Genomic DNA, 12,420 nt, shown 5'->3' with positions numbered 1-12,420 from the left:
GTGTGGTTAAGTTAACTGGTCACTCTAAAGTACCCATAGGTGTGAATGTGAGTGTGAATGGTTGTCTGTCTCTCTGTGTTAGCCCTGTGACAGACTGGTGACCTGTGCAGGGTGTACCTGACCTCTGACAGCTGGCATAGGCTCAGATTTGGTGAGCTAGGAGTGTTCTGGTCATTATTCCCTTTCTTAAGGGGGTCTAGCAGTCAGTGTGGGAGAAGCCGGGAAAGAAGCAGTCTGAGGCTGTCCAGCACAGCTGTGTTTTGGCCTAACATTGTTTCCTTGATCAGTAGCAAGTGCACGTGTAGTTAATCTTGCGTTGTTAAATGTGTCGGGTTTTTTTTTTTTTTCCAAACCACTTGAGTGTCGTGTGTCTGTTAGAATCAAATCAGTCAACTGAACTCAAACTCTACAAAGGTTTCATTTTAGTTGACTGATTTGATTCTAAAAATAGATCAAACTAGGGCTGCAACTATCGGTTATTTTAGTAATCAAGTATTCTATTGATTATTCCATCTATTAATCACACATTGAGTAATCACACAAGAAATACATTTGTCTTGTTAACAGGTCATCTGCATATTTTAACTTATGTAGATTTGGGCAGCAACAATTAATCGAGATAATCAATGATGTCAACGTGTCATATTTTAAAACCCATCCATCTATTTTCTTCCACTTATTGTGTGATTTTTGTAGCTGCAATACACTACAAGAAGGTTTGGGGGCAGTAGTGCCTCCATTGTCTGCCAATAACAACAATGCCAATGAGGAAGAACGTAACATGAACATAACGATGGTGGAGCAGAGAGGAGGGTGGAGAAAATGAAAGAAAATGGAGACAGACTGTCAAAGGTGTGAAAACCAAAATAAAGCTGAATGCAGAGCTTTCCTTCCACGGCAGCATCTCTGCAGTGCTGAGCATTTAAAACGCTGGGACCCTGGAGCTGTGACATCAGCTCTGGATGGGTACGTTAGTGCGTTGCTGATACCTGTTAATGTTTGTACAGGAATGTTTCTGTTAGTTTAATTGTCGGAAACAAGCTCTCATGGATGATGTTTGCTAAGCGCCACCATTTCAGTTATGTTAGCTAACGAGTGAAGGACAATAAGAGCAGCTACCTTGGCTCCTATTTTTCCCCTCATATTAATATCAGCGTTCATTCTGAACAGTAAACCGCTGTATTAACTGAATCGTCTGTAATTTTTCAGCTGTTTTAGATGGAAAAATCTTTTTGATTTAATTTGAAGCCTCATTTGAACTTTTGGACAGAGGCCATTTTTATTCATTAGCACATTATATTTTCATTAAAAAAAAGTTGCATTCACTTTAATATGCATTGTTTATTTGATATTTATTGTGATGTCACATTAATGTTAAAATACATTTGATTCGTTTCAAACTCGTGTTTTTGTGGGTCATTATTTTAATCGTGAGAAGAGACAAGGTGATAACAGGTGAGGTAAGAAATAATTATTGACTAATCAATAAAATAATTGATGGATTATTCGACTACCAAAATAATCTTTAGTTGCGGCTCTACTGTAGATTTACTGCAGATGTTTCTCTGTGTGAAACAAACAGGGTGGATGGAGCAGCTACAAAGTTCTCTGTTCTTCATGTTGCTGATCAGGTGGTTGATGAAGGACCTCCAGCTGTTTCCCAGTAAAGGGAAAGAAAAGGTTTTAAGGTGGTTACAGGAACAAACGCTGCTGCTTTGGATGCTAGAAAAACATCTTCTTTCGCTCCACCTGAGGTCACTGTCTCAGTAACGGCTCCGCCTCTTTGCGCTTGCTGTGCATGTGCAGACTTGCACGTAAAACAGCTGCTGTGTGTTTTTGTTGAAAAACTGGGGGCTGTATGAGCTTAATGCTGTAATGCTTTTTATTCACAAGCATCCTCCAAATTATGTTTCTATTACAGGTCTATTTCTAGTCGCTAATCAGGGATTAACCTGTTAACTGGCCACTCCAAAATCAGCAAAAACACCTGAAAAAGCATACCCAAATTAAATCAGGTGCTGTTCCTGAACTCTTTGGAGTACATGCAAAAGCTTGGTCTCTTTGTGAAGAAGACAACCTATATTTTTCATTTTTGCAGTCAAAAATGCTCCAACTCTAATGAGTATGTAGCTATTAAGTTTGGAACACAGAAAAATTAGACAAGTTTTGCCTCACCTAGATTTTTCCTGTTTGTTTTTCATGTAACTACACACTGAGTGTAGAAGGTATGGCCTGGAAAATATAATGAAGCTGCAGAGTGAAGTCCTTTTAACATGTATTTCAAATTTTATCAAGATAGCACAAAAACCTGCTGTTTGTAAAGGTTTTTGTGTTTTTGTTACTGATAGTTACTGATAGTACAAATTATAATTATAGACATCATTTTAAATCAGAGGTTGCCCTAATTTGTAAAAGAAGGAAAATGTTAGGCCTTCATTCACCCCCCCCCCCGTCTATTTTCAGTGATTCCTTCACACACACAAAATAAATAAATTGTATATTGATCAAAATTTACAGTAAATGTAAACACTACATATTCACATAAAATAAAAAACACAATCCTCCCAATAGTCCTCCTCTGAAACACAACTTACAACCCCCTCCCAAACAAATACCCCCACCCCACAAACAAAACAACTGACACAAAGCCCACCACAAAGCATAAAGCTTTTTTTTTTTTTTTAAACATCTCTTTATTGATTTTTAACAAGAGCTAGAGAACATCAAGAATCAAGACGACTTTATTGTCATATATATGTAAACATATAATGAAAACATATAATGAAATTTGCGTTCCAGAACACCCATCCAAGAAATACAAAAAACAGAAGCAAACAGGGGGGACAGGTGTCTGAGGTCGTGCAGCCGTTGCCGGCGCTACCTTTGTCAGTCCCAGAAAAGGAAACAACACACATCATGGGGTAGTTAGGTTAAAAAAAGAGTCCAAAAAAGGAGGTCCAAAAAAACCACCTTAGCAAAGCATGTTTGCACATTTAAAGCCAGGATAGCAATATGGTCGGGGAAGGGAGGGGGCAGGAGGGGATGCAGACGGAGACGAAAGGGTCAGGACATTGTGGAGCCAGATGCCAGCTCCTAGCCAAAACAGTTCGCTGATAGTGATGGAAGTTCATCAGTGGTCGTGGTACACCAGATCCAGCTTCACAAATCACAGAGAGGGCTGAGTGGGAGAGCTACCATCACACATAGCCCTGGAGAGATATGATTGCCAGCCCAAGGCCGGCTAGGGAGCCGAATTCCTGATAATGCAAATGTTGTTTTTGGAACAGGCTACTTGTTTTTTTTTCCAACAGCCTTCAGTCTCAGTGGGGAACCCATTCAGTAATCCAATATTCCAAATTCGTTAGTTACCTTCCTCACCGTGCAGAACTGAACTTTATCTCCAGATCGAACCCCTCTCACCTGCGAGCACATTCTCAGCTGGGCTACTCGCCCGCTTTATGGCTCAGGTCCAACAGGCTTTGAGTCTGAGTTTGTACGGCCCTGGACAGCCCATCTACCTGGGTCGGCAGCCTCTGCAAATGTCGAACTGCTGCCCAGATTTTCTTGATTTCCCGGTAAATCAGGTATCCTCCGAGCCCAAACAGAAAAGATACCGCTACCGTTACATGCCCATTCATACATGTATACATAAACATAAATATACCCCCAGACAGAACAACAACAACAACAAAAAAGCAGACCTACCAACAGACCAATCAACGTAACGATCAAATTTTCTTACCAAATGACCATAATACAAGATCTCTTTCACACGTCGAGTTGGATATCATTTTGGACCAGCCAAGTGTAAAAGACAGCCCAGATTGCCCAAAATTTATAAAGTTTGTTCTTAGTAAAGTAGCTGATCTTCTCAAGAGCAAAGTACAAAGACATTCCTTTAATCCATTGTGCAATTCCGCATAATGTCTCTTTCTTCCATGAGGTCACAATACAGTGTTTAGCTTCCAAAAAGCAAACGTTAAGTAGGGATTTTAGATTATTTGAAATAGCAAATTCTTCCGGATAGATATTCAAGATGCACATTTTAGGATTTAAAGGAACCTCCCTACCAATCATCTGGCCAATCACAGTCAACACAGCCTTCCAAAAGGGTAACACCCTAGGGCATGCCCACATACAGTGAAATAAAGATCCTTTCTGGTGAGTGCATTTAATGCATGTGTCAGGAATATTAGGGTTAAAGTGGTGTAATCTAGACGGAGTGATATATTGCCTAGTTAGCCATTTGTACTGTAATAATTTGGAGTTTGAGTTGGCAAATTGAGTATGAGCCAAAGTGCAAGCCTCTGACCACATCTCGTCCGATACAGTTTCTCCCAAATCTGTTCTCCATGCTTGTAAAATACTAATCCAAGATTGCTTACATTTGTCAACAAACAAAGAGTAAAATAGGGACACCTGTCCTTTACCATATAGGTGCTTCATAGTAATGGCTTCTAATGAAGATAAAGAGGGTAAAGCAAGATTATTTTGCTGCTTGGACAAGATAAAACTCCGAACCTGAAGATATTTGTAAAAACGTTTTTCAGGAATGTCATATTTGTTTTTTAGTTCTTCAAATGGCATTAATACCCCCCCCCCCCCCCTGTATAAAGATCAGACACCTTAGCTATACCCTTGGTAGACCAGAGCTTAAAACCTGGGTCTGCTCTGCCTGGTCGGAAGTCTCTGTTGCCAAAAATGGGTGAAAATTGGGATAGTTGTTGTTTTTCTTCCAAATAATCAAGAGCTTTTTGCCAGATCACTATTGTATTTTTCAGAAAAGGACTTTTTGTTTGCTTGATGAGCTTTCTCGGGTCCACTGAGTACATGTATAAGTTTATAGGAATGGAAATTAACTGAGACTAGATTGTGACCCATGCTGGGGGCTGGCTGGTAGTGAAATAAAACATAGCTGCTCTAATGTGGGCTGCCCAATAATACCATAATAGGTTGGGTAATTGTAACACCCCCCCCCCCCCCCCCCCCCCCGTCATATGGCAGATATAACAAGGAAAGTCTTATCCTTGGGCGTTTATTATTCCAGATAAAGTTAGAAAAAGTTGTATTTAGCTCTTTAAAAAAGGAGGGGGGTGGAGAAAGAGGAACTGATTGAAAAACACATAAAAATTTGGGTAATATTGTCATTTTTAAAATATTGATACGGCCACTTAAGGAAATGGGTAATTTGATCCATCTGTCTATTAGCTGCTTTACTGATTTTGTCAGGGGGGGGGGGGGTGTAGTTAGCTGGAATAATGCCATTTATTGTAGGGGTGATTTTAACACCCAGGTAAGTGAATCCTTGCTTTGACGCTCCATATGGAGTTGAAACTGGGGGGTTGAGCCTTTCCCCTTCTGACATATACAGTATTTCAGATTTAGCATTGTTTATTTTGTAACCTGAAAAAACCCAAAAGATTTAATTATAGCGTTTATAGAGGGTATAATCTGTCCTAGATTAGAGCAAAATGGGATTATGTCATCTGCATACAGGGCGATACGATGTTCCAAACTCCCTATTGTTATACCAGTTATATTAACATGTTTGCGAATTGCTATTGCCAAAGGCTCAATGGCCAACGTAAACAAAAGAGGAGAAAGGGGACAGCCCTGTCTAGTCCCACGTTTCAGTTTACAGAGAGATGACGTTAAACCATTGCTTAAGATTTCAGCTTGTGGGTTTGAGTATATTAGCTTGACCCAGCTAAGGAATTTCCCTCCTATACCAAAACGTTCAAGAACAGCGAACATGTATTGCCACTCTATCCTGTCAAAGGCCTTTTCGGCGTCTAGTGACAGGATAGCATTGTCAGAGTTATCAGACTTATCAGAAATTACATTAAACACCCTTCTAACGTTATGAAAGCCTTGTCTGCCTTGTACAAACCCGTTCTGATCGGGGTGGACTATTTTGGGTAGAAGTGGCTCCAGTTTCTTGGCTAACACTGCACAGAATTTTGATATCATTAATAAGAGAGATCGGCCTATATTAACCACATTGAGTGGCAGGTTTACCTGGTTTCAGGAGTAGAAAGATTATCGCTGTATTAAGTGAGGGTGGGAAAGATCCTTTATTAAATGCTTCTTGGTACATATCGAGCATTGGTGGTATTAATTTAGCTTGAAAAATTTTATATATTTCAATTGGAATTTCATCAGGTCCAGGGCTTTTACTCCCCTTCATACTGGATATAGCCTCAGACAGTAGTTGTGCATTGAGTTCAAACTCAAGTGAATTTAGGGATTCGCTGTCTAGGGGGGTAAATTCTAATGCATCCAAGAATTCAATTTGTGCCTGGGGAGCTAGGTCTGAATAATCTGAGCTATACAAATTTATTTCTTTTGGATCAGTTGTTATCACCCCTTCATCTGTTTGAACTGAGTTTATTGCTTTGTCTGACTGCATCTGTTTTATGCGCCAAGCCAGCAGCTTGCCAGCCTTCTCTCCTTGCTCGAAATACGATTGTTTCAGCCTCATTAAGCATGTCATTGCTTTATCTGTGGATAATACGTTGTATTTAGCTCTTAGCCTAAGACGTTCAGTGTTTAGTTGGGTTGTAGGGTTAAGAAATAGTTGTGTTTCTGTGTTTTTAATTGATTTTTCAAGTTGATCCAATTCCTGTTTATGGAGTTTGTGTTTAAAGCTAATAACACAGAACATTTGGCCTCTTAAGAAGGCCTTAAAGGCCTCCCACCTCACAGTTGCAGAGGTTTGTTAAGTATTTAGTTCAGAATACATGTCTATTTTTGTTCCAATATACTGTATGAATTCTGGGTCCTTTAGCCAAAATGGTTGTAAATGCCACTTTGTTGAGAAAGAAAGGTTGGGAACTTTAAGGTAGAATGATACCAGGGCATGATCAGAATACCAACTATTTATGTTTGGCACTAGATCAGCTGAGACTAAATAATAATCAATTCTTGAAAACGTCTGGCATGTACTAGAATAGCATGAGAAAGTAGACTGATTAGGGTGTGTATCTCTCCATATGTCAACCAGGTTAAGGTCTGTCATATAGTTAAGCAATTCTTTTCTTGTTTGAGTGTGTGAGTTATCTTTGCCTGTAGATCTATCTAAAATTGGTGTAAGGGTGCAGTTGAAATCACCTCCAATGATATGCCTTCCAGGTAAAGAGGCTATAGATAAAAATAAATGTCTAAAGAAAGCAGGATTATCATTATTTGGCCCATAAACATTGACCAAATTAAGTCTCACCGAGAGAATTTCACATTTTAAGATTAGATATCTGCCATACCTATCTTCAATTATATCAATGAGTTGAAATGGGACTGAGGTGTGAATTAATGTAATTACACCCCTTGAATGTGAGCTAAAAGAGGTAAAGAAGACCTGACCATGCCATCTTCTCCTCACTTTACTAACATCGTCAGGGGTTAAATGGGTCTCTTGGAGGAAAGCTATTTTAGCTTTAAGTTGTTGAATCCTTTTCATTACTTGTCTCAGTTTAACAGGTTTATTCAATCCTCTTACATTCCAAGAGGTGAACTGGAGAATAGAGGCCATCGGTAAAGGAGAAAAACTATTTCAGTCATGTTGGTATGTATATAAAGGGGCAGGTTGCTAGGAAAAAGCACGGCAAAAAAAGACAAGGGGGTATAAAAGCAATAAAAAACTTTTAAGGAATAACAGAGCGTACAACCCAAAATGAAGTACGCCCACCCTTCCCACTGAGAACACTTCCCAAGGAGCCATTCGGGCTTGGCCATGAAGCTCTGCTGGTCCACTCAAGCACTAGTGGTGGAGAGGAACAGCATAAAAAAAACAAACAAAAAACAGAGACCACCATACGGAGCCCCCTATTAGTCAATAATTAAAGTAACAACAACAATTAAACCCTCATATGCCAATTTGTAAGTATTTCACCTGGTTACCCTGATCCAACTGTGTATTGTTACAAATGTGCATTAAGCACAAAATGGCGGTACCACAATATGAACCCAAGTAACTTGTACCTTGTACCATGCCAAAGAACTGAAAAAATATGATTGCAGAGATAATTTTAGGAGTAATTTTAGGAACATGTGACCATATTTACATAGTGAGATGGTAGTTTGTCATTGTCACATATTTAGATCTGCTGCTCTGCCACTGAACAGCTGTAAGCTGATAGCTCTTTCACAGATCAGTTACCCCTTCATTCAATTTCTTCTCCGTCCACTTCTTGGTGCCGCTCATCCTTACGTTGCCGCACGAAAGACTCCGCTGCTGCTGACGTGACGAAAAAGGTGAAGTTTCTTCTTTTAAGTCACCAGGAGTGTGGCAGGGTGTACGATACCATAACGCAGCTCCGGTATTGCCAGGGAGAGGGAAGCCAGGTCTTTTTTCACTTGGTCAAATATCTTGCGTTTTTTCAGAAGATCAGCAGAGACATCTGGGAAGAACATGACTCTTCTATTCTCATGGCGTATGTCCCTTTTCACCCTGGCCACCTTCATGATCCGAGCTTTATCAGCAAAGTTCAACAGCTTCATGATCACCGCTCTGGGTCTTGTATCTGTAGTGGTGATTCGACCAACCCTGTGTGCTCTCTCAATAGTCAGCGGGACTAGAAAAGTTTCTGCACCAAGCACTTCAGGCAGCCACTTCTCAAGGAATGCACACATATCAGAACCTTCTGTCCCCTCGGGAAGGCCAATGAGTCTTAGGTTGGAGCGGTGACTGCGATTTTTCAGGTCTTCCACCTTCTGTTGCAGAGTATCAGTAGTACTTTTCATAGCAGAGTTATCGGCTTGCAGGGAAACAACAATATCCTCGTTAGCACTAATTCTTTCTTCAGCTTCTGTAACACGTGTGGTAACCGTTTTCACGTCAGATTGCACCCCTTGGATTGCAGTTAGCAGGGAGTCAAATCTCTTCCCAAAGTCTTCTTTCATTGAGTTAATAGCCGCCATGAGCCCGTCAGTGCTACCTGGTACCATGACCGCTAGTCCATCAGCAGCTGTATCCATGGATTTATTGCTAACGTGGACCACGCTGAAGCGTCACTGTTGGTGAAAGGAGAGGTCGGTTCGTCGCTGCAGGTGCTAATGTTAGCGCTAGACATTCTGCCGCTAGCTTGTTGTGACGGGTTCAGCATAGAAGTTATTAAAGCCTTTTTAGGAGCTGGTTTGGCGTTCTTTGGTGCCATCTGGTCAGTAATGACTTACACCTTTGGTTGAAGAATCGCTGGGCTAGCCAGTTCAGGTTGTTGTATATAACTTTTAAAGTTTTTTGCAGAGGGCTCCAGCACGCCTCCACTCAGCGTTGTGACATGACCCGAAGTCAGCCTAAAGCTTTTTGTAAAACTTTAGACACTTACTGCTCAAAAAAGCTCTGAGCCATTGTCCTCCTCATCCTGCCGTAATAAATGTAATAAAGACCCCCGTGAAAGCCTTATCGAGACCTGTAACAACCTTCCCTGCCCCAACACTGCTCTTGTAAATTTTCATATGTAAAGCACACACACAATGTAAGTGGCGTAACACCAGCGTACTATATTTTCTGTGTAACGTGCATGTCATGCTCACTATTAAATATATATTTACATCTAAACGGCATATAATACGAGGACAAGCTGAGAATAAAAAGTTACACGTACCATGGATCGCTTTCAGAGTACAGCTGTTTGTTCGTGAGATTCCGTAAAACCGGTCGAATCAGCAACGGGGTCCTCTAATAAATAATAATCCACTCTCATGAGTCATTTAGTCACTGTGTTGAATAAATATAGTCTGTTTTTGATGCATTCTGACAATCCGTTGGCGAGAAAAAGTTTTGTAAACACTGTTTACGCACGACGGCACACACACTCTTACTTCCTGTTCAGTTTCACGCACGGAGGACGCACTGAATACACAGGGAATTTATGGATTCATGTGAAATCACACCCCATAGCGTCATATACCCACTAGCCAGGAATTTTATTAGCTATACATCTGTGGTTTTGGATTTTGGGTCAGAGTCGGGCGGGCCGTTGCCAGTTAACAGGTTAAAGCCTAAAAAACATTTTGACAGAGCCCCTCGGTACTGATCAGTTAACTGGGGGGATCTCAGCCCAATAAGCACAACATACACTCACACACACACACACACACGCGCAGGTGTAGAGAGCATCGGAGGTGTGGAGAAACATGTCAGTGATGATCCACTTGGTGTTAAAGGGTCGGAGAATTTTAATGCTGCTGAGGTGGGTGAAACCCTCTGCTTACACGGACACACCTGAGTTAAAGAGTTTACACGAAGCATCGAAGCAACAAATTTGTTTTTTTTTTTTTAAGAATCGAATTATTCGAGTTACTCGAGGAATCGTTGCAGCCCTACATCAAACTGCTGCGTGTTGCTACCATCACATTTAAAGTCAGCTCATATTTTTCTTAAAATGTTTCATTTTCTCAGTTTAAAGCTTTGATGTTTTCTGTTCTATTGTGAATAAAATGTGAGTTTGAGATTTGCAGATCATTGCATTCTGTTGTTTACATTTTACACAGCAGGCCAACGATTCTGGAACCAGGTTGGTAGATTTTAAATTCAGTTTGAATTTTCAGGCTGAAAAAAACGTGTGTGTGTGTGTGTGTGTGTGTGTGTGTGTGTGTGTGTGTGTGTGTGTGTGTGTGTGTGTGTGTGTGTGTGTGTGTGTGTGTGTGTCAGGGACCTGGCGGCGAGGAACTGTTTGGTCGGGGAGAACAGCGTGTTAAAGATCAGCGACTTTGGGATGAGTCGCCAGGAGGACGACGGTGTTTATTCTTCATCTGGACTTAAACAGATCCCCATCAAGTGGACAGCACCTGAGGCCCTCAACTATGGTAACACACACACACACACACACACACACACACACACACACACACACACACACACACACACACACACACACACACACCTGTACCTAATCCATCAGGTGACTCTGTTAAAGGGTTTGAACCTGTTAAAGAAAGTGTTGATTCTGTGACAGTAATCAATAAGAAGCATGAGCTCTGATTGGCCGCTGCAGGTCGTTACAGCTCAGAGAGCGATGTGTGGAGTTACGGGATCCTGCTGTGGGAGACATTCAGTCTGGGGGTGTGTCCTTATCCGGGTATGACCAATCAGCAGGCCCGAGAGCAGGTGGAGAAAGGTAAACACAAGATAACCAGCTGTTTCATACAGTCAGTGATGTCTTTGTACGGTAACCATGTGCCCCTGGTTGCTAGGTTACAGGATGGCTTGCCCTCAGCGTTGCCCTGATGACGTGTACAAAGTAATGCAGCGCTGCTGGCAGTACAACCCAGAGGACCGGCCCAAGTTCTCCGAGCTGCAGCGTGACCTCGCTGCCATCAAGAAGAAGTGACAAGGTCATCGCAGGCGTGGGGGGGGGATGGGCATGGCCTGTGTCTGAGAACATTCCCTTAAACTATTGATCGCCAATCACAGCACCGTCTCCGAGATCAAAATACGCAGCATTGCATCATGGAACGGATCAACGATCGATCGATCAATCCAAACACTAAAACTGTAAACACTAAATCGCAAACAGACGGGACGTAAACATCACCAAACACTGAATCAGTAAACAACACTACAAACAAACAAAGCTGCTCAAAATGTTTGAAGCTTTTTTTATTTTACACAAATATTTGTATTTTTTAAAGTTACTGAAAACGATGTGAAGCTGCCACCTCTACTGTTACCATGGCAACGCATCTTTCCCTCTGAGCAGTCAGCTCTGAACACTAAAACCATTTATTTTTTTATATTTTATTTTTATTTTTGATCTCGTCTGAAGGAGCTTTTATTTTGAAAAACCTTTGAACCCAAAACAGCATGCAACTCAGTGCTGTCCATGTGGTGAGGTTACCACAGGAAAAGCAACTGAACCCAGCTGTCATTACAATCAATTTAAACTATTGATTTAAACTATTTAAACACAAAAACACTTTCCAATAAATAAATAAAAACACTGAGATATAAAAATGCCCTTTTTTTTTTCTCTCTAATTTTAATGTCCTTTTTAAGGGGCGGGTGTTCTCTGCACATCACTGCTGACTGGTTAATGCCTCACGATGCACGGTGTCATCACAGACCACACCCACCAGTTTTTTCAGGAAATGTATCTGACCAAACAGTTTAGATTTTTATCACCAGCACTTTGTTTCCTGGTTGTCGTGGTAACTTCACCATGACCTGTGAGTGTTGATTGGTAAGCATCACTTCTTGGACTGTGATGTCAGAGCTGAGAGCTCCACCTACTGACTGTTGTTGTAAATATGAGTTCTGAGTTACAACACTAATCGTCTTTGTTTAAACTCTATAAAAATATTATTGTTGTATCTTTATTATGAAAATAAAATGTATGAACGTCATGCCTCTGTGTTTAATGACAATCTCTACAAATGCTCCAACAGCACAAATGTTGTCCAGAAGTCCAGCTCAGGGACTCC

At 41.0% G+C, this 12,420-nt stretch overlaps 1 protein-coding gene across 3 annotated transcripts in view; it reads left to right on the top strand.

Annotated features, from left to right (window-relative positions):
- fer (fer (fps/fes related) tyrosine kinase) overlaps nt 1–12,342 on the top strand; it is a 40,225-nt gene extending 27,883 nt beyond the window's left edge. For all 3 annotated transcript variants that reach the window (XM_030725718.1, XM_030725716.1, XM_030725717.1), the window contains exons 18-20: nt 10,652–10,806; nt 10,995–11,117; nt 11,194–12,342. In XM_030725718.1, the coding sequence (XP_030581578.1) occupies nt 10,652–10,806; nt 10,995–11,117; nt 11,194–11,330 (415 nt within the window). In that variant the 3' untranslated portion in view covers nt 11,331–12,342. The remainder of the gene's footprint in view (nt 1–10,651; nt 10,807–10,994; nt 11,118–11,193) is intronic.
- The last annotated feature ends 78 nt before the right edge of the window (nt 12,343–12,420 follow it).

Source organism: Archocentrus centrarchus, unplaced genomic scaffold (assembly GCF_007364275.1).
Source record: "Archocentrus centrarchus isolate MPI-CPG fArcCen1 unplaced genomic scaffold, fArcCen1 scaffold_71_ctg1, whole genome shotgun sequence".
NCBI lineage: Eukaryota > Metazoa > Chordata > Actinopteri > Cichliformes > Cichlidae > Archocentrus > Archocentrus centrarchus.
The sequence above is the reverse complement of the archived record's forward strand: the minus strand, read 5'-3'. Positions and strand labels throughout refer to the sequence as shown.